We start from the raw sequence: 19672 nt of genomic DNA on the forward strand, positions 1-19672 counted from the left end.
TTCTCTATTTGCATAAGTCTGTGGAAAAAAATAACACAGTCTATACACATCTTTTTAATCATCTAGATCACAAAAGTTGTAAAATTGAGCCTGAAGACCACTTATATCTGGTGGTTCTGCTCTCTTACGCATATAGCTTCCTCTAGTTAACTGCATATTTTCCTGAACTTAGAGATGAGATTTAAAAAAATAATCATCACTGTTAATCATATACGAGGCCCTGGAAAAAGCAGCAGAAGTTTAATGCCAAAGCAGAAAACAAAGAAAATAGAAGATTCACAAGTTTGACACGTTACAAGAGTTTGGATACAATAGAAGTTTATACCGCTGTTCTCTTCTTCTGGAGTTAAAAGAAAAATTAACATTTTTAAGTGCACATTTTAAAAAACAGTGGTTTATGACTGACATGTTTTCAATCAATTTCCTAAATGGTTTTAGCAAAATCAAATACAATTCCTACAGTTACAGCAGTTCAACACTTACGTTAAGATATTTATATTGTAATGTTCCTCAGTTACACCCTCCACTTCCCAGAATGGCCCTCTTTCATCACATCATTGATTTAAGTGTAATTTGTGAAATTTGTTGTACTCAAGACACACACCTGTTTTAGGATTACAGCTAAATTCTTTAAGAGGCTTTTACAGGGATATATCAGGATTTTAGACATATGGCACTTTCTTAACAGGAATGCAGATGCAGTTTCTCATTGGAAAGACAGCCGCACTTCCAAATTAGCCCAATCGATGACAGCCTAACAAGAAGCAACATGATCTATAACCAAACAATTTGCATTACATAAATCTTAATGTGATGCTAAAACAACACTGAAAAAACGTTTGGCTAGAGGCAAAAATTCAGCTCTCTTTCCTTCCACTTCTTTGACTTAAGAGACACACACTTAACTAATTACTCGGGTAGGCCAGCAGGCTGTCTTTCTTTAGTAACACCATTAGGAATTCCACAGGTTTGAGCTTCTAATGTTAAGGATCTTCAACTTATGCTTTTTAGAAGATGTCTTTTCTCTCACTTCCTCCCACTAGTTGCTGTATCAGGCATAACGATGCACAAATATGCAACATGCAGTATGAATTGGGCACTTGTCTGTCACATGAAAACTTAACACTTACAGAGGACTCTGCTAAGGAAAGGAAATCTGGTGTAACTCTGAGTTCACAAATAACAGAAAACTACCTTCTCCCCACGCCCGCTTTAGGCTTGCCATGTACATCTGTCCAAATCTGCTCAAAGGCACGACAGCTCTGCATTTTACAGGTCTGAGTTGTGAACATGCAGCAAAATTTCAGTTTCATATTCACAACAGAAAACAAAGAATCTAAACAACAAATTGGGTCATGATTTGTCCTTCTTCACGCTTGATTAGATTCCTCTTTTTGGCTAGTTCAACACTCTTTCTAGATCCAGTAATCCATAACAAAGCAACAGACATCCAAGCATTTGAAAGGCATCTGGCTTTTGTCTTGGAGGCCACTTAAAAAAAAATAAAAAAGTAATATTTAAAGACACTACTTCCATAATCCAACTAGCTTCCTGCCATGTTTTATGCAGTATAAAATAAAGCAGAAAATATACTTATCAGCTTCACACAAATGGCTGATATATTGGTTAGAATAGGGGCAGGGATGGGGGTCAACCAGAGATCTAGGTGCATAACCAGTAAGGATGTTAACATGCTCAGCTTAAAACCACAGCTTTCCCAAACGTGTGCTTAGCAGCCTAACTTTCCATAGTAAGAGAGTCACTAAGCCAGAGAGGAACTATGCATGAACACAGAGTCCTACAGCATTGACCTGCACATCAGCTGCAACAGGGCAGGCTCAGAATCAGATCGCTCCCAATAGCTTTTCTTCTCCACCAACATGCAGAAAGTCTCTGATCCAGTGAACACTTAATTCTTTTAGTTAAACTGGAAGTTCTACTGATACATTAGCAAATGCACCACTACTCTGCAGCCTGTCATGGTGTGCTTCACAGGAGAAACTGATGGTTCAAACTCTATCAAGCAGAGGTCAGAAACTAAGTGAACACCCAGTCTCACTCATCGCCAGCCAGTGTTCCCACCTGTACATTAGGAGTAGCATTTCATCAGCTCACAAACCCCTCGCCTTCTGATCTTGCTCCAATCTCAAAAGACAGTGGCAATATTCAGGAAATGACTGCAGGGTAAGAAACACTGCAAACCTCCAGACAGGCAGGGTAAGATGCCTGGGACCAAAGAAGGCTGGAATCCAGGACAGAGCCTTGTCATCTGCACTCCCTGTTCACCTGTAAAGGCAGCTCTGTGACCAACATACTTACTTTACACTTGGCATGAATGGCTTTTGTGGCTCTTTATAGGCACTGAGTGTATCTAATACACCACGCAAAGTCCTCGTACATGATTTTGGACTCTGATATCGAGCTTGACATAAAATTTTACAAGGTGTGATACTCTTAGTAGTGCTGTGAAGTCTATCTTGGATTAGAGTTTCTTCTGTTACGGCCTCCAAAAAAACTAAAGATGTGCTTGCTACAGGCATGCTAGTAGATGACATGATCTGAAATCATTGAAACTTCATAGCCTCAAAGAACCCCCTGCACCTTACGAAGGAAAATAGCACGAAAAACATTGCAAGGAATAAGAAAAAGTTATGCTGGTGAACATGATCATGGGAAAACAATTTGCATATCAAAGTGAAAAGGCGTCTTCTGATCAAAATCTCTCTCACTCCTGGACCATCTTGTACACAGGGTCTCCAACTCGAATCGTTCCAGTTTTGTCAACGGCAAAGTATTTTCCAAAGAGAGGGCTGGATTTGTATATGTGTCGCTCAGATGGATCACATAAGCGGTAACTGCAGAGGGAGAGCACTGCTTTAGGATCAGTGGCAGAAAATTCTAAACATCAAAATATCAGTGATGAGAAAAAAGACATATGAACAGTGATGCCCTGTTTTGGTCACCATACTAGACAAAAAACTAAACAAATACTACAGTTAAGAGAACCAAGCTGTTGAAATGGAGAAAAAACAGCCAGACTGTATTCACTTATCCATGTATAATGCACACACAAAAGACTTTATAAAAAGAAATTACAAAGTTGCAAAGTTAGACCTTTAAATACTTGAAATACCTGTTATCCCAGGCATTCACCCTAGCAGAGATGAAAGAGACAGGGAATGTAAAGTTTGCAAGAAAGAAGAGAGAACTTCCTGAATTTTCTTACCATATAGAATTACAGAAAGCAGAATGAAAGCCAATATACACAGACCTTTACACTGCATTATTATGTCCCACACATACTTCAAACCACTTTTAAAACACCAGTCTAACATCTGTTGGGATCTAGCCTAAACCCACTCCCACAGTCTAAGCAGCAATGGTGTTTTTACAACCTTTTCAATGTTTCCAGGGGCTCCTTCCTGTCGAGGACCCCAGTGTCTGGGTTAACAGTTGTTAAAATACACCTGCAATGACAGACAGTGCCAAATCAATAACTGCTTCTTATTATGCATCTCTATACATTGATATAAAGTAACAGTCTCAAATGTTTACCTGGCACAACACACTGTCCCTTTCAGCTCTACATCGCCAATAAGAATATCCTCCCAGGTGTCCTGAAGGAAGGTAAATATTATGCATAGATTAGACATATCCACATGCAACCCTTTTTCCCCGGAGTGGCACAGCCATTCCTAGAAAAAGCAGTACCATTCCAGATGATCACCTTTACTCACACCTTCAAAGTAAGTACAACTATATTATTGTACTATTTTAATGAAAATTCTGTGGTCACTGCATTCATACAGTTAAGGACCCACTAGTAATTATATCTGAAAAGAAAGATCCACAAGTAATAAAACCTGTTCTGCAGCGTGCACCTGTCTGAACCTAAAGGAAGCTTATTCTTACTGTATTTGTGATAATCTGATCTGTGACCTCTAATAAATCACTGTTTTTGCAGAAAATGAATTTTCAGTGGAAGTAAGTTTTTGCTTCTTGTCTACACAACCTTCCTGTTATAATCCTTCTTGGAAGACAAAATACCACACTCCTATGTTAGGCATTTCTTAGCTTTGGGAAATGATCAGATCTATCCAGAGCAAATTCTTTAGAAATAAATGGCAACATGACACAAAAACACTTAAAAGCCACCATCATAATATTACTTCATCACCAGATATCTTCCTAGATAATATTTTTGAACTTCCAGAATATTGCCAGAGATGCAGTGACAGACTGCAGTATTTAAAGGGTCAGTTTTACTCTTCTGCCAAAGGCTATAAAACATCACACTGTCAATTTACAAATTGTTCGTTTGAATCATTGATCAATTACAGCATGGATAGCTTTCTCAACTTCATACTTAAAGATGAGCTCTCAGCAAGAGCCTGTCATTTAGATACACTTATTTTATCCTTTGCTAAGCTAAATAAGCATTCACAGACCTGCCTCCCTCCTCAATGTTTCACTGAACTGATGTGAGCAGTTCACGTACCTCACTGAAATCCAGTTGTAAAAAATAAATAAATACATAAAATCACAGAATAGCAGCTTTCCTCATCCTTGCAGGCACCACCACACAAGGAAATCAAGTTACAATAAAACATAACCAAGGCTTCAAAAAGACGTTTAAGACAGTTATCTTACCTCCTCAAAAGCACCGCAATCTGCCACAAGAATATTTGGTCGGAAATTCTCTATCTTAACTTTCTTCTCCAGCCTGGTATTTAGATCTTCCAGTGAAGCTTCTGAGATTATCAAGGCTGGGCTACAGTCAGGATAGGCAACCTACATAAACAAACACAAACAAATCCTGAGGCTGCTGCGAAAGCATGGGAGCCAAGTTACTGAATGGCACAAGGACAGATATGTTGGAATCGGTGGCCACACATCAACTTGACAGTGTTAGGCTGCTGCACTCAGGTTTTAATTTTCCTGCAAGTAGGTTAACAAGTAAAATAATATGCCTTTTCCTAGTTCAGTAACCACAGCAAGTTTCATTTGCTCGAATTGTAAAACTAAACTTCTACTCATAGAATTAAACCAAATTTATATAAGGTAGCACAACTTCTTACAAAATAATAATGTATGCATGCCCCAGACATTTATTCTAGGTGTCACCGACAGAATTAAGTATATCAGTAAAACATGTTAAGGTATGAAAGGCACTTAAGATGTTTATGGACCTCCTGAACTTATGTTTGTTGACTATAATTAAGTAAGTAAATGTCTCTGCATAATGAATCTACCTTATAATAACACCAGGGGGAGTTTCACATCCAGAATAGCAACACTAAATTGCACTGTGCATTCATCAGTCTAAGTTTGCTTGGAACTGGGAGAGCTGCCATTTTAGCAAACAAGGCTGAAGAATAGTATTACAAGAAAACTCCTATGTATGTCAGTTTCACAGGAAGAAAAAAAAAAAAAAAAAGATAAATTTTGGCAAGAATTTTAGTGTATAGCACTCCTGTCTTTCTCTTATATTATCTTTTCCCTCCCCTTGTACACACCTTTACAACCACAGGAGATGAGTGTTAAAATAACTATGTAAAAAATTCTGCCCTCTTTTCATGCCAGGATTCCTGAATGTCACCCCTTCTAATCTGCAACCCTTTTTGCTGAAACCTAGTCTTCTGTATTGGTTTTAGTGCCCTTACATAATAAATGCATTCGTATAAAAGTCCATAATTGAATATACCTTCTTCTTGTTCTGCAACAAGGAAAACACTGATGCCCTATAGATAATAATATCACATCAGTAAGGCAAGATACTCACAATTTATATTTGCTTAAAAAGCTTACACTCATCAGCTACAGTTGAAACCATCTTCACATGAGAGAGTTTTTCAGACAAAAAGATGGGCATCAGTGGCGCACGACATGAGGATGTCTGAGCACAGCGTCTCCTTTCCCTACGTGCGTTAACTTTCTCTAATATCAGACCTTCAAGCCACTTCCCACAGCAAGAGAGAGAGATGAAACCTCTGTAACCTTCTTTGGATTTTAATTCCTAGGCCCACAACTATGGAGCCCTGGGTTAAGCATCGTTCCCTGAAACAAAATATGAGGTAACAACACCCATCAGTACACGCCTAGACGTTAACAAGGGATAGAGAATGGAGGTTTTCTGTGCAACACTGATTACACTATCAAAACATCTCTAAAAATGTGACTTTTTCTATTCACTGAGACACAAAGGGAATGCTATTAAATTCTGCAGTGTAATAGCACCTCTTCAAATATCAGTATCAGATTCTTTAGCTGAGAATGGTCAATAGCTTAGAACAGATTTAAAGTAAAATTTGCGCACATTATATCATCACAGAAAAGGAGAATATTCATGTGGTTTAAGTAGATGAACACAGAGATTGCTAAACTAGGCTGAATCACCAATGATGGAATGGGTAAGTTTTGGTGGGTGGAAGTGGTTAAAAGAAAGTACTTCTGAGTAAAAGACCATTAATTTACCTCATCTGTGGTTCGGAAAAGGTTTATGATGTCCTTGGACTTTCTTGGCACCATGGAGGACTCAAAGTGCACCAGTCGATACGGCCCTGAATTCAGGAAAGTGCTGATCCACTGAGCCACTTCATCTCCACAGTCCCTGCCCTGGATATCCAGCCCAAAGATTCTAAAGGGTCACAAGACACATCAGCAAGTTAGCTGGAAAGCTGAAGGCTTCAGCATGCTTATTATTCAAAGGCAAATAACTTGTTCTAACAGTAGTAGCAAGGTACAGCAAACAAACCGCCTGGATTCTAACAAGGTGGAAGTTGGCTTCTGAATTCGGCACAAGGATCATTCCCAGTGTGCAACCTCCTAGTGCCCACCTTGTTTTGAAAGTTAAGGAACATGGACATGGCCAGATGACACCAGCTGGTGAAAGCATGAGCCATGAAATAGCCTTTAGGTGCTCAGAGCTAACTGTAACATCAGTGACCAGCAACAAACCCACCTGTTTGCCACACTTTCAAGCGAAAAAAGAGTCCACTCTTGCATTTGCATGTGACTGCAACACCAAAAGATTTCACCCAGAAATCAGCTAAAAGGTAATTAATTTCAGAAAATGAACAACAGTTTGAAAGGACGTGGTTAATTACCGTAATTAATATTTTACAAATATTACTAATTGCAAATGTCCCTGATTATTAAGGAAGCTTTCCTTCAGATTTTAGTGCTATAAAAATTTAGCCAGAGCTGAGTGAAACTTTTAAGCTCAAACCTAAGATTTGGAGCTATTCTATATGCTAAGTGCGGTTAAACATTTAGAACGGAGGCGAAGTCCACAGGGCACAAAAAGCCACTGGCAGCAGGACACAAACAAGTTTACGCAAGAAACACTTCACTGGCAAGAAAAAGTAAACCTCAACTCAACATTCCAACGAACTTCAACACCAGTCACGAACAGTTTTACTATGCTCTTCAAAGTAGTGATTTTCATCCAAATGCGCTGCGTGCGGTGTCTTCTACCTCTGCAATCATACCTGGGACAGCTTAAAGAATAGAGATGCTCAGGCAGCTCATCTAGCCTGAGCCCAGCTCCCAGGAGCCTGCCTTTACTCATCTCAGGGAGAAACGAATCATTAGGGTGCCTGTAGCAATATCCCAGAGGGCTATAAAAAAAACAAAACAACCCTCCAACATTTGCAGAAATAGAAATTGTGCCTACACAACGGCTTCAGTCCTACATTTGGCTCCTGAAAACACAGGCTTTTAAAATATCCAAGTAAAATCTGCAACTGGATTTACCAGTTTTAAAGATTAACGTCTGTGCAGCTTTTTTCATCAAGATGCGTTATTGCATCCCAATTTGAAGGCACCGTGCTGACCCAGCAGCAAAATAAATACACAAGTCTGTGCAGAGGACCCTGCCAGCAGCACGAACCACAGAGCAAAAAAGCTATTCCCACCCAAAAGCTGGGAGAGAACTTCAGAGCAAATGCCAAATCTTCATTTTCCTGAATACATTCTTGTTCCCAAACCCCACACTTAGGAACGGATGAGAAGGCATCAGCCTCAAGCTGAAAAACAGCAAATTGTTTAAGGACAGCACAGTCATCCAAAACATCAGGATTCGTCCTGAAAAGTGTAAGGCAATGTCTAACTATGGGTATCGCTCATTTCACGTCCTATGAGACCACCTATAATACCAGACAAAGTGGTAATTTTTGAAGTCCATTTATATGTACCTAACTCTTGCTTACTTACATTTCCTAAATCTGGCAATTTTAAAGCCAGTGAGGGCAATAGTTTGTTATGGGGAAAAAAAAAAAAAGAAAAACCTCAACATTGAGATTCAAAATTCAAAAGTCCAAGCTATATTTTTATTACTGAAATGCATGTAGTCTATTTAAATCTTTTTCTAATGGCACAGCAAATTTTAGAAAAACATCATCTTGAAAAACACGTTTTTGCATTGCGTGTGTGTCTTTGGTTAACATATACACATTATAGATGGATTTTTGAAAGACTGTCCTATTTCTCCATTATAATTCGTAACTTGCACCTGCTTTGATACTGAGCTATGCTAACCAAGGGTTTCCACAGCAACAGATTTATGCTAAAAGCTAGTCAATGCAGCTCCTTTCCAGCATTCTCTTATTTTTAATTATAGCAGCCGGTACATTAACCTTCTCTGCTATCTAAAGGAAACACACTTATCAGTATCTTTGTATTGGCTAACACCATTTACAATTACTAAACAGCCTTATGTATTAATTGACATTTTAACAGGGAAAAGGTTTTCTGCTTTCCCTTAGCAATTTTCCAGCATGGATTTCAATACATGCGTAAAATAACTAGTCCTGAATTTAACGAGCATAACTGGAGGCGCACAGCTGAATGACTACATTTGGAAGCTGTTCACATGAAATCGCTTTGAGATACAATGCACAGGGAATGACTTGCTGTGGGGACACCCATCTTACCCCTGTGACCACAGAGCGTGCCTCTGCCAACCGAGTTATTAATTTAGGCACATCAGTGAAACGCCTACAGACAGGGGTGAGGGAATCTAAACACCAACATCTCACCAATTCCAAATAGCCAGCATGTATCCAAAAATGTTGACGCATATACTAGTGGTGACCAAGAAATACCAATATGTGTGACTGAGGCTCTGAGATGCAACTGCTCACCCAAGCAAAATGAAAACACTAAACGCAAATGAGTAACCTTGACAGTCTATGAAGACTGAAGAGCACCGTTCATTTGGCAGATATATAATGTACGGTCTTTGAATACTGTGTCATCTTTTCACAAGGCTTGTTTTCAGCAGTGTTTAGCGGACTAAGAGTAGACCTCTCGCTGCAACAATTAATCCTGGACTCCTGAATAACACATGGCAGGAAGTTTCACCCTCCAACTCCTGCATAAGAAAATGGAAACCACTACAGTCTTGAAATAATGTAGCGTGTACGTAGGAGTGTTTATAGAAAGGAGACGGGGTGAGGCGGGAAAGTCCCTAAAGCCAGGGAAGTCACACAACTCCTCCACGCTGAGGTCCTTCGGTACCTGCAGTTCCGCACGGGATTTTTCCTGGGAAGCTTCACAGGCACGCACACCTGCTTCATCTCGGGGGCGTCCAAGGTCAAGTGCCCGTCTTCAGAGCCCACAGAAATGAGGACCAGCCGCGGCTCCTGGCGAGCTGTCACCATGTGCCCATCTTCCTTGGTCACAAGCCAAAACCTGTCGCGTGACGGGACACAGAAACGCACTGGACAGGGCTAAAGGCCGAGGCCGGGCGCAGGGTCCCCCCGCAACCCTGGCACAACAGGTGCCTCTCCAAAGAGAACACCCCACAACCGCGGAGCCCCAAGGGAGCCCGGCAGCGGGGCTGCGGCCGGGCAGGAGCACCACGCCAACCCCCGCTCCCCAGCCCGCCCCCGCCGTACCTGTCCCGCAGCTCCCCGCTCTGCAGCCCCATCAGCGTCACCCGCGCCTGCGGCACCGCCAGCCCCCGGAACGACTTCACGGGGTACACGAAGAGCTTCAACACCGTCCCCACCCGCTCCAGGCGGAAGCGGCGGCGGCGCCCAGCTCCCCTCCTCCAGCGCCAGGCGCCCAGCACGGCGCCCAGCGCCAGCAGCAACCCCGCCGCCCCCCACAGCCAGCGCGGCCGCGCCGCCTGCAGCGACAGGCCCAACGCGCCCCGCGCCCCGCTCATGGCGACTGGGCCCCGGCGGCGGCGGCCGCTGAGGGGGCCGGGGCGCGGGCGGGCCCATGGGCGGGCGGCCGCCCCTTCCGGCCCCGCCGCGCCTGCCGCCTAACGGGCCTCGCTGTGCGCGGCGGGCGGTGCGTCTTCTCTCAGCCCGAGGCCTTCGCGAGGCCAGGAGCGTCGGCGGAAGAAAGAGTTGCGGTCACAACGCGGAAAATAAAAGTTTGAGTGCTCGCTGGCAGCGTCCAGCTTGAGAAAATACAGGCGGCACATGCGTTTCTTTAAGTATCTGGGCTTTTATAGAAAGCAACGTTGCAGGGAAAGTGTGAACTGTGCAGAGACGCACGAGTTCGTGAAATTCAGCCTTTCGGGGCAGCTCAGAGAAAAAGGGGGAAACGGGAGGTGAAGAGCTGGTGTGGGGGCAGCAAATGGCAGCACATGAGGAAAAATTTTTCACAATGAGGGTGGTGAAACACTGGCCCAGGTTGCCCAGAGAGGTGGTAGATGCCCCATCCCTGGAGACATTCCAGGCCAGGCTGGACGGGGCTCTGAGCAACCTGATCTGGTTGAAGATGCTCCTGCTCATTGCAGGGGGTTGGACTGGATGAGCTTTGAAGGTGCCCTCCAACCCAAACTGTTCTATGATTCTGTGAGGCTGGGGTAGGGTTGTCCCATGCCATTTGACTGCCCATGCCAGCTGCTTGGTGCCAATGAGGCCTCTCCAAGAGTTTCCCTCTTGTCGGCAGGGTCATGGGGAAGTCACTTGGTGGGACAGACAGCTGCAAGGCAAATATGACATCATAGAACAGGCTGGAGTGGCAAACGCCACTATCGTCACGGGGTTTTCGTCACAGGCAAAGGAAGAGCCTTGGCTGTTGATTTCACCCAGCTCCCCCATTCGAGCTTGCAGGGCTCAGAAGGTTGAGGCTCAGCGTGCCGAGACCAAAGTGCCAGCAGGCGGAAAACAGGAAAGCTTGGCATTGGGCATTTCAGAGATCTGGGTAGCTGAGCCACGATGGATTACTGGAATTACTACATCAACAGCATCCTGGCAGACAGGAATGTAGAAGATGTGGCTATTGTGGGACTCTTCGACAACAAATGCGTGTGGGCCGCCAAGCCAGGAGGGATTCTTGCAGCCATCTCGCCTCAAGAAGTGGGCTTGATCACAGGCCAGGATCGGAAAACACTCCTGCTAACGGGAATCACCGTAGCTGGCAAAAAGTGCAGTGTGATTCGTGACAACCTGCTCGTGGATGAAGACAATGTGATGGATGTCAGAAGCAAGGGCAGTGACAGCAGATCCATCTGTATTGGCAAGACCATCCAAGCCCTGATCTTCCTCATGGGCAAGAAGGGAGTCCATGGAGGAGCCCTCAACCAAAAGGTCCACGATATCATTGTGGGCATGAAAGTATGAAGCAAATAGTGCCAAAGAGACAGACACCTTTTGCCTGAGCAGAGGGGCATGGTTGTTGCTATATCAGAGAAAGGAAATATACCTGATTTTGTTGTGTATGTCTTTGCCTGCTTCTTTCAGGTGGTGGGGTGTTGGGCAGGCAGCAGTGCTGGGACACTGACAGGCTACCTGACCAGCTGTGGTGCACAAGGAGGTAACATCTACATTCCTCATTAGATGCTCAGTATTACTTGAGTGGTCTCCCTGCCCTCTTGGGTGATCACTCCCTGTTACTCTCATTTTACTGACTGATTTTGGGGTGAAGGTCTCTGATAACATTAGCTTTGGGAAAGGGCAGGAGGGAAGGCAATTCCTTTGCCCTCTTGTTCGCCACTTCACTGTTTAAATCTTGCCCTAATGCCATACGTGAGTTTTGAGACCTTTCTCCTACAAGTAGGCCACAACATAAAGATGAGCAGGACTTACTGTTTAGGTTGAATTTGCCCCTGGAACAGGCCCAGTTTGTTCTGGAGATTAACTGCTAATCAAAAGAGCCTTGTGCTGCTCGTGGACTGTGTGCAAGGCATGTGCAGAGACAGACCTGCTCACCTTCCACATCATTTGAAACCCCTTCTTATGCTACTGTACTGAGCAAATTGGGTTTTTTATGAGGTAAGTTATTTGTCTTGAGTCTGTGGCACACTGTCTGGCCTTTGAGATCCTGCGTCCCTGTAAGCCCCCCAGGACACCCGGGAGGACACGGACTTGTGCTGAGCGTTGCAGATTTCCTCCTCCATTCACTAGATTTCTTCCTCCATTCACCAGTAGAACCCTCCCTGCCTGCTCCTGCTTGTAACCCTAAGCACCCAGTCTGAAATGGGGCAGAACTGGTGCACTTGAGATGGGACCGATGCCAGGAAGACTTGAGGGTTGTCTCCAGCAGGGCCGATCTCCTCATGTACAGGCTTTCCTTGTTCCATCGCTCCTGGCAGCAAGCCCAAATCCACCACACGCTGTCCTGCTACAGCACGGGCAGGCTGTGACCGCTCACCCACAGTGAGACACCCCATCCTCCATACCCTTGGGACCCCCACATTGTGCCAGGTAAATCGCAGGTGCTAAACTGCTTGGTCTGGTTTGACCAGATTTCCCACACCACTTTCATATCATTGACCCACTGAGTCAAAACTAATTACGCATGGTGGCTTTTATGACTCTGCCACAGACTCAAGAGGAGAGCCAGCCTTGCTGAGCAGACTGAGAGCACTTGAATGCTCTTCGATAACCATTAATCTTCTCATTTAACATGGAGTCAATGTTTTGTAATTTAATTGAATTCACACAGACTTCTTTAATCTGCAACTGCACCCACAGGAGCAGAAAACGCTATACGGGGAAGCAGGCGTCTATTGTATTAGCAAATGTTTAACAAAGCTGCAGTGACTGTCTAATAAGTAAACACTGTCTGATAAGCTGTGTTTACAAGTATGAATCAAAACAAATTAAGTACTAAAGGGATAAAAACACAAGTACACAAACTAGTTTTAGAATCTAACAATAAAAGCAATGCATCAAATGCAATAAATGAAAAAAAAAATTATGCTGACCACAAGTTTTTTAAAAGGCATGGGCATTCCTTATGAATATTGATGCTTATTTTCACAAGCTTGAGGCAAAAATGAGTAACTATCTCCTGTGATTTCTCAAGCACTGGTAGTATTCTCTGCAAACCACAAAATGCAGAACGCTTTTGCCCTCCGAACTTCAGTCTACAAGACATCAAAATGACAGGATTTGGAATAAAAATAAAAAAATTTGGATGATTTACTGGTTGCTCCCTTCTTCTGGGTGCCAGAGAAAATAGGTCTGGAGTGTATATATACTTTACAAGCATGAGAATTTGGAGAAGTATGGAACTATATAGTGTAATAGCATTGTGAGTAGCTACAGCTCCTCCCTAGTTATACATTATGGGCAGCACAATGGTGTACAAAAGCAAATTCTTTCCGTTTGAAGTATTTGTTAACTAAATTCAGCAATAAGTCACCTTTGCTTAGGATTACAGATTCCTTTAGAGCAAAAAATCTGAAATCCAAGAAGGACCTTAAACTTTCACTCCCTAAATCTTCCAGCCTGGAGCCTAAGGAGATTTTCTTCAGACCAGCCCTGAAAAGCAGCTGCTACATTCAGCCCTGACTCTTCTTGGAGACTGTGGCATGAAGGAGCTTAAAGAGGAACAACAGAAGGCGGCAGCATCTGCATAATCTCTCCCCTCCTGCTGTGATACAAGGAATGCAAAATTAGAAATAGCTACAGAGCACATGGCTGTGGCTTAATGTCTCAGTCCTACTACTGCAGCCTTTGAGAAAAACCTTCACCCATACAACAAGCACCCCTCAAAAAGCTTCCAGTAAATAGCTTGACCATCAGGTTTTTGTAATCCTCCATCCCAGGTGTACCTGTGCTTACTTAGGAGCCGACAACTCCTTCTGCTATAAAGCAATGTGAATAGAGCAATTCAGACAAAACATAGGTGCTGCTTTCGTTGCAATCCATAGTCTCTCATGTAACAGGCCTGTGTTTGCTTGTAGCCACAGTGGGCACAGTAAACATGCACTGAGCAGGAAATTACTGTGTTTTCCACTGCTTTTAGCTCCATCAAACCTCAAGACAGTTGTGCTGAAATTCTCCACAGCAGGTCTTTGCCTCAGGCTGCTTAAAATGTGTCTGATCAGATGGAGGATTTGCAGCATCAACCCCACAGCAAGCTGGGGCTGGGCTCTCTCGATCTTGGAAGTCGGTGATGCTGGTTTATGTTGAAAAAGTATGGTGTCAGCTCAGAAGCATCCATGTGACAGATTTTCAAGTGGAACAGGTTTTATGGAAAAAGTAATGACATATCTGCTTTCAGATGCAGTGGGCAACTGGAGATAATTCTAGAAGTGAAACTAGACTCTTGCAGCAGTGGCTCAATCAGAGGTCTAAGAAAGGTGAATGATGAGAAAAGAGTTCAAGAATTTTACTTGTTTCAACTAAAAAAGACAAGTGACTACGGATCCTGTAGGTCTTCAGATATGTGCACAGTGCTGCAGTTTGGAAAGTCATAAAATACTGTGCTGAGGGGGAGATTTGAATAGACATTACCAAAAAAATCCTGGTTACAAAGATAGCAAAATGCTGGCCTAGATTAGGTGGCAGCTTGTTAGGAGAGATCTAAATGTGGATCTGGCTTGTCTCAGTGGAGGAATAGGGGTTAAATGCCCACACCAGGGTTGTGCCAGGTATTTTTCCAGTGGCTTTCTGGTAGTTCAGCAAAAGGCAGGGATGAGGGGCTGACATGGTCATGTATACAGTCATCCTATTCTGATTCCAGCAAGATATGATAAAAATTATGTTACGCCCACACACATGCCCAAACTTTAACCTTCTTCCAAACTTAGAACAAACAGTAAATTCAAAAGATTCCTTTGTAGAAAGGAGGGGAGGATAAAAGCTTTGCTGCTTCCTCTTATAATCTTCAAGGAAATCAGAGTTCAGTGAGTCATGCACTAGAAATGAGCTCAGTGAAATTCACGTATGGAAAAATCTCAGGCGAATAATTGGTGATGATTGAATTAAAAATAGAGTAATTAATGATGGATACCTTTTAATGGAGGCAGAGTAATGAGATAAAGGGATTTTTTTTTTTTAGCTTTTTCCTACACAGAGAATCATAAATACATAAAAGCCAGGCAGGTTGGTAGGCTACTTCAGTCACTGTCCAGTCATGTAAGAAGATGAATTGAAAATTGTCTTTTTCCTCCAGTCAAATGCTTAACTTCAGGTGCTCTAAATTCACCAGAACATTATAGAAAGGGTTGTTCCAGGCAAATGTTCAGCCCAGTATTAACTAATGCAGGCTAATGACATTAGTAGTTCTCATGTTCCAAAAACGTAGTTCTCCAGGTGAATATAACATCAGTCAGGCAGCTTTAGGAGTTTGAATAGTCGGGGAAGAGCTGCATGTCATCTGGGAGAGCAGGTAAGGACCAAAGGAGGGGCTTTACTGGGGAGCAGTGCATTCCTTTTGCAGCCTGAGGACTAACCCACTTCTGCAGCTATGGTTCAGCAGCCATCATGGGGGTGGTCAGCATCCACCAAGGACAGGAAAGTCCCCACCCCAATTCGGACAGAGCTGAAAAAGCAATCTAATGCTAGCTTAGTGTTCCAGGAAAGGAAGGAGCAAGGATTGCTTTACAGGCAGCAGAAACATGGGAAAACAGAAAGCATCTGGATCCAAGTACGGATGGCATGCTGGAGCTCGGGTCCAAGGCAGCTCCTGGGGAGGGTCACTCCAGTCTGCCCACCTCTGTCCCCCCTGTGTTTGAATTTACACATCCTGTCTTAAGCAGCTGTGATCTTTCCAGCAGAGGATGAGATTCAGAAACAAGAAGTGGCTGTAGCTTATCCCTTCCTGCAGCGAAGCATCCTTAATGAACATTTTTAAGGCAGAGCAAGAACCTCAGGGCAAAGTGTAATGTGTTTTTAGGGGTTGAAGGGAAAGAAAAAAACTACACACACACACTCAAAAAAAAAACCCCAACAACAGAAGAACAATGTTCCTATGGCTTCCTGTTTGAAACACTTGCAAACAGGAGGCTCAGGATTCAACTGGGTAGAAAACACTGATATGTGGAGACACACGTCACATTTCTGGGACCCAACATCCTGAATGTGGGTCTGGCCAAACCAGGAGGCCAGCCTAGGGGATGGCAGGAAATCCCTGCAGGAGATGAGGCAGAACAACAAGGCAGGCTGACAAGGCTGGAAATCTGATTTTTTTCCCAGGAGATGGCACTAAAGGACAGTTGCCTTTCAGCAGGCACCGTGCAATGCAGTGGAAACTTTGCTGGAGGCCAAACTGTTCCTCAGGCAGTTTGTGCTGCCATATTCTCAAGTTGCTCCTTGTTGAAAGAAGCCAAGCTTTATTCTTAACGTCTGTGCTTTTAGCAAGGGTGAGGATGTCAGTCTTTTACATCTCCATATGGTAGGTAAATATAAGCTTTCTGCTTATCATGGCAGGATCCCACTCACAGCCTCAGAGAGTCACCCAGGCTGGAAGGACCTCAGGAGGTCTCTCCTCCACCCTCCTGCTCACAGCAGGGTCAACATTGAATTCACACAGGGTTGTCCTCCACTTTTCCTCAGTCTTTAATAGTAAGACCAGTTGTTCTCTGGGTACCCAGTCCCCTGAGCTGGAAGACAATGACGGGGAGCAGTACGAAGTCCTCATAATCCAAGGGGAAATGGTTAGCGACCTGCTACAGCACTTTGACACACACAAGTCTATGGGGCTGGGTGGGATCCACCCAGGGTACTGAAGGAGCTGGCAGAGGTGCTCATCAAGCCGCTTTCCATCATTTATCAGCAGTCCAGGCTAACTGGGGAGGTCCCAGTTGACTGGAGGTTGGCAAACGTGACCCCCATCTACAAGAAGGGCCAAAAGGAGGCATGTCAGTCTAACCTCGGTGCCAGGGAAGGTCATGGAACAGATCATCCTGAGTGCTATCACATGGCACGTACAAGGACAACCAAGAAATCAGGCTCAGTCAGCGTGGGTTTATGAAAGGCAGGGTCTGTTTAACCAACCTCATCTCCTTTTATGACAAGGTGACCTGTGAGTGAGGGAAAGGCTGTGAATGTTGTTTACTTGGGGTTTAGTAAAGCCTTTGACACTGTTTCTCACAGCATTCTCCTGGAGAAACTGGCTGCTTATGGCTTGGACAGGCACACTGTTTGCTGGGTAAAGAACTGGCTAGACGGCTGGGCCCAAAGAGTTGCAGGTAATGGAGTCAAATCCAGTTGGCGGCTGGTCACGAGTGGTGTTCCCTGGGGCTCAGTATTGGGGACAGTTCTGTTTAATCTCTTTATCAATGTTCTGGATGAAGAAACGTTGAGTGCACCCTCAGTAAGTTTGCAGACAACACCAAGCTGGGTGGGAGTGTTGATCTGCTGGAGGGCAGGATGGCCATACAGAGGGATCTAGACCGGCTGGATCATTGGGCCAGCAGTGTGCCCCGGTGGCCAAAAAGGCCAACAGCATCCTGGCTTGTATCAGGAATAGTGTGGCCAGCAGGACCAGGGCAGTGATCACCCCCTGTACTCAGCACTGGTGAGGTCCCACCTTGAACCCTGTGTTCAGTTTTGGGCCCCTCACTACAGGAAAGACATTGAGGTGCTGGAGAGAGTTCAGAGAAGGGCAACGAAGCTGGTGAGGGGTCTGGAGCACAAGTGTGATGAGGAGCGGCTGAGGGAACTGGGGCTGTTCAGCCTGGAGAAAAGGAGGCTGAGGGGAGATCTTATCGCTGTCTGCAACCACCTGAAAGGAGGTTGTAGCATGGAGGGGGTTGGGCTCTTCTCCCACGTAGCAAGTGATAGGACGAGAGGAAATGGCCTCAAGTTGCACCAGGGGAGGCTTAGATTGGATATTAGAAAAAATTTATTCACTGAAAGGGCTGCAAGACATTGGGACAGGCTGCCCAGGAAAGTCACCATCCCTGAGGGTATTTAAAAGATGTGTAGATGAGGTGCTTAGGGACATGGTTTAGTGGTGGATTTGGCAGAGTGAGGTTAATGGTTGGATTTGATGATCTTAAAGGTTCTTTCCAACCTTAACAATTCTATGGTTCTATGATTGTACAGTCATGCCTTGAGAGCCTCCAGGGTCAGACACTCCCCAGCCTCCTGAAGTAACTTTTCTCATGCTTAATTATCATATTAGTGTTTTTTTTTCCTGCTTGTATCTGGCTGGAAATTTCCCGCTTTCAATTTATGACCATGGCCTCTTGCCATCTGACTGCAAAGCTCAGTAAAGAGCCTGGCTCCATCTTGTTGGCAACTCCTTCTTAGATATTGAAAATCTGCTGTCAGGTTCCTCCTAAGTGTTCCCTCCTCACGCTGAACAAGCCCAGAGCCCTGAGCAGACCCTCGTAGGTGGCACAGGATTCAGGAAGGTGCATCACCCTGAGCTCAGGCTATACTTCACCCCAAAACAGGCCTGGTAGCCTCATACTACTTCCTACAAGGAGAAGGGGAGAATGTTATTCCTTTACTTCTTTTAATTTAATGATCTCCATTAATCTACAAGCTCTTTAGGCTCTCTGCTGCTCCTTGAAAAAAGAAGGATTTCCAAAGCACACTCTGCACAGGTAACTAAAGCAACTTGGTACACATTTTAGGACCAGTTTTGTCTTAGAAGAGGCCAGTGCTTAGCTAACAAGGGATCTGGGATACAGAAAAAGAGACAACTGGTTTTACAGCAACCCAAGACAAATCCTGCCCCCTTCCCAGTCTTACAGACAAGCAAAGGACAGAAGGGTCATTCATCCCTGAAGTGAACCTTGGCCTGGGACTGGCAAAGCCCTGGAAGTGACGTGGTGTGGTGCAGCTCTCCTCAGTTCCAGCACTTCAAAAGCAAGCAGTGCCAGAGTGCTTCCTTGCTGCTAATGTTGCAGGACAAAGGACAATAGCTGCGAGTCCTCTGCCATTTCCTCAGAGCTTGCGGTAAGCCAGAGTAGTAATTAAATGCTCTGGCAAAAACAGCAGAAATAAGCTTTATTCTGCTCCATGACTCTTTGAGCAGGCAATAGGAATAGCCAGGGATTTAATTCAGAAGCAACTTGCCAGGCTGTCAGGTTAGTAGAGTTCATTCCTGAGACAAGCTTGGACAAGCTGACTGTTTCTTGCCACTCTTGCATGTGTTCAGCTTCCCACACTTACATATCGTGCTGTTTCCTATAAAACATGGTGAAAGGTGGGTAGAAATCTGAAGGGAACCTGATAGCACAGTAGCACACCACTGAAAACAGAAACCTGTGAGGTGAGGCAATTGGTAGGGGTGCCAAGAAGGCACCTGAAGGGAGAAATGCATTTCATCCGGCAGTACTATCCACCACATCCTACCTCTGTCAACAAGAGGGTCAAATGTCCATTGTATTCCTAAAAGGAACTTGGAAACAAGCTGCAGACAAGACTGGTTTAATAAAAGAGCCTGCCTGCACCCATGGCTTGAGCCTGCTGGGGTGGCTCCTCCAAGGCCAGTCTCTCCAGGAGCACATAAAGCCCGTGCAGAA

At 44.4% G+C, this 19672-nt stretch overlaps 2 protein-coding genes across 2 annotated transcripts; one reads left to right on the plus strand and one right to left on the minus strand.

Annotated features, from left to right (window-relative positions):
• Positions 1-219: 219 nt before the first annotated feature.
• MTARC2 (mitochondrial amidoxime reducing component 2) lies at positions 220-10248 on the minus strand. Its single transcript, XM_082048366.1, has 7 exons — positions 9900-10248; positions 9520-9693; positions 6475-6637; positions 4651-4791; positions 3556-3617; positions 3396-3467; positions 220-2855 (listed from the first exon to the last, which is right to left on the minus strand). Exons 1-7 carry the CDS (start codon positions 10169-10171, stop codon positions 2726-2728), a joined length of 1014 nt encoding a protein of 337 aa, XP_081904492.1. The 5' UTR covers positions 10172-10248; the 3' UTR covers positions 220-2725.
• A 929-nt stretch (positions 10249-11177) lies between these two features.
• On the plus strand, positions 11178-11582 carry PFN3 (profilin 3; the record flags this gene model as incomplete). Its single annotated transcript, XM_082048121.1, has 1 exon — positions 11178-11582. One exon carries the CDS (start codon positions 11178-11180, stop codon positions 11580-11582), a length of 405 nt encoding a protein of 134 aa, XP_081904247.1.
• Positions 11583-19672: the final 8090 nt, after the last annotated feature.

The sequence above is a fragment of the Streptopelia decaocto genome (genome assembly GCF_964273445.1).
Source record: "Streptopelia decaocto genome assembly, chromosome: 3".
NCBI classification, from domain to species: Eukaryota; Metazoa; Chordata; class Aves; order Columbiformes; family Columbidae; genus Streptopelia; species Streptopelia decaocto.

Excerpts from the sequence above, each read along its gene's own strand:
- MTARC2 (XM_082048366.1), bottom strand. The coding sequence starts at position 10,171 with ATGAGCGGGGCGCGGGGCGCGTTGGGCCTGTCGCTGCAGGCGGCGCGG. Across the intron at positions 4,792-6,474 it reads TTTTCCGAACCACAGATGAG|GTTGCCTATCCTGACTGTAG; the intron begins GTAAATTAATGG and ends TTGTTTATGTAG. Across the intron at positions 2,856-3,395 it reads CCCCTGGAAACATTGAAAAG|TTACCGCTTATGTGATCCAT; the intron begins GTTGTAAAAACA and ends CTCCCTCTGCAG.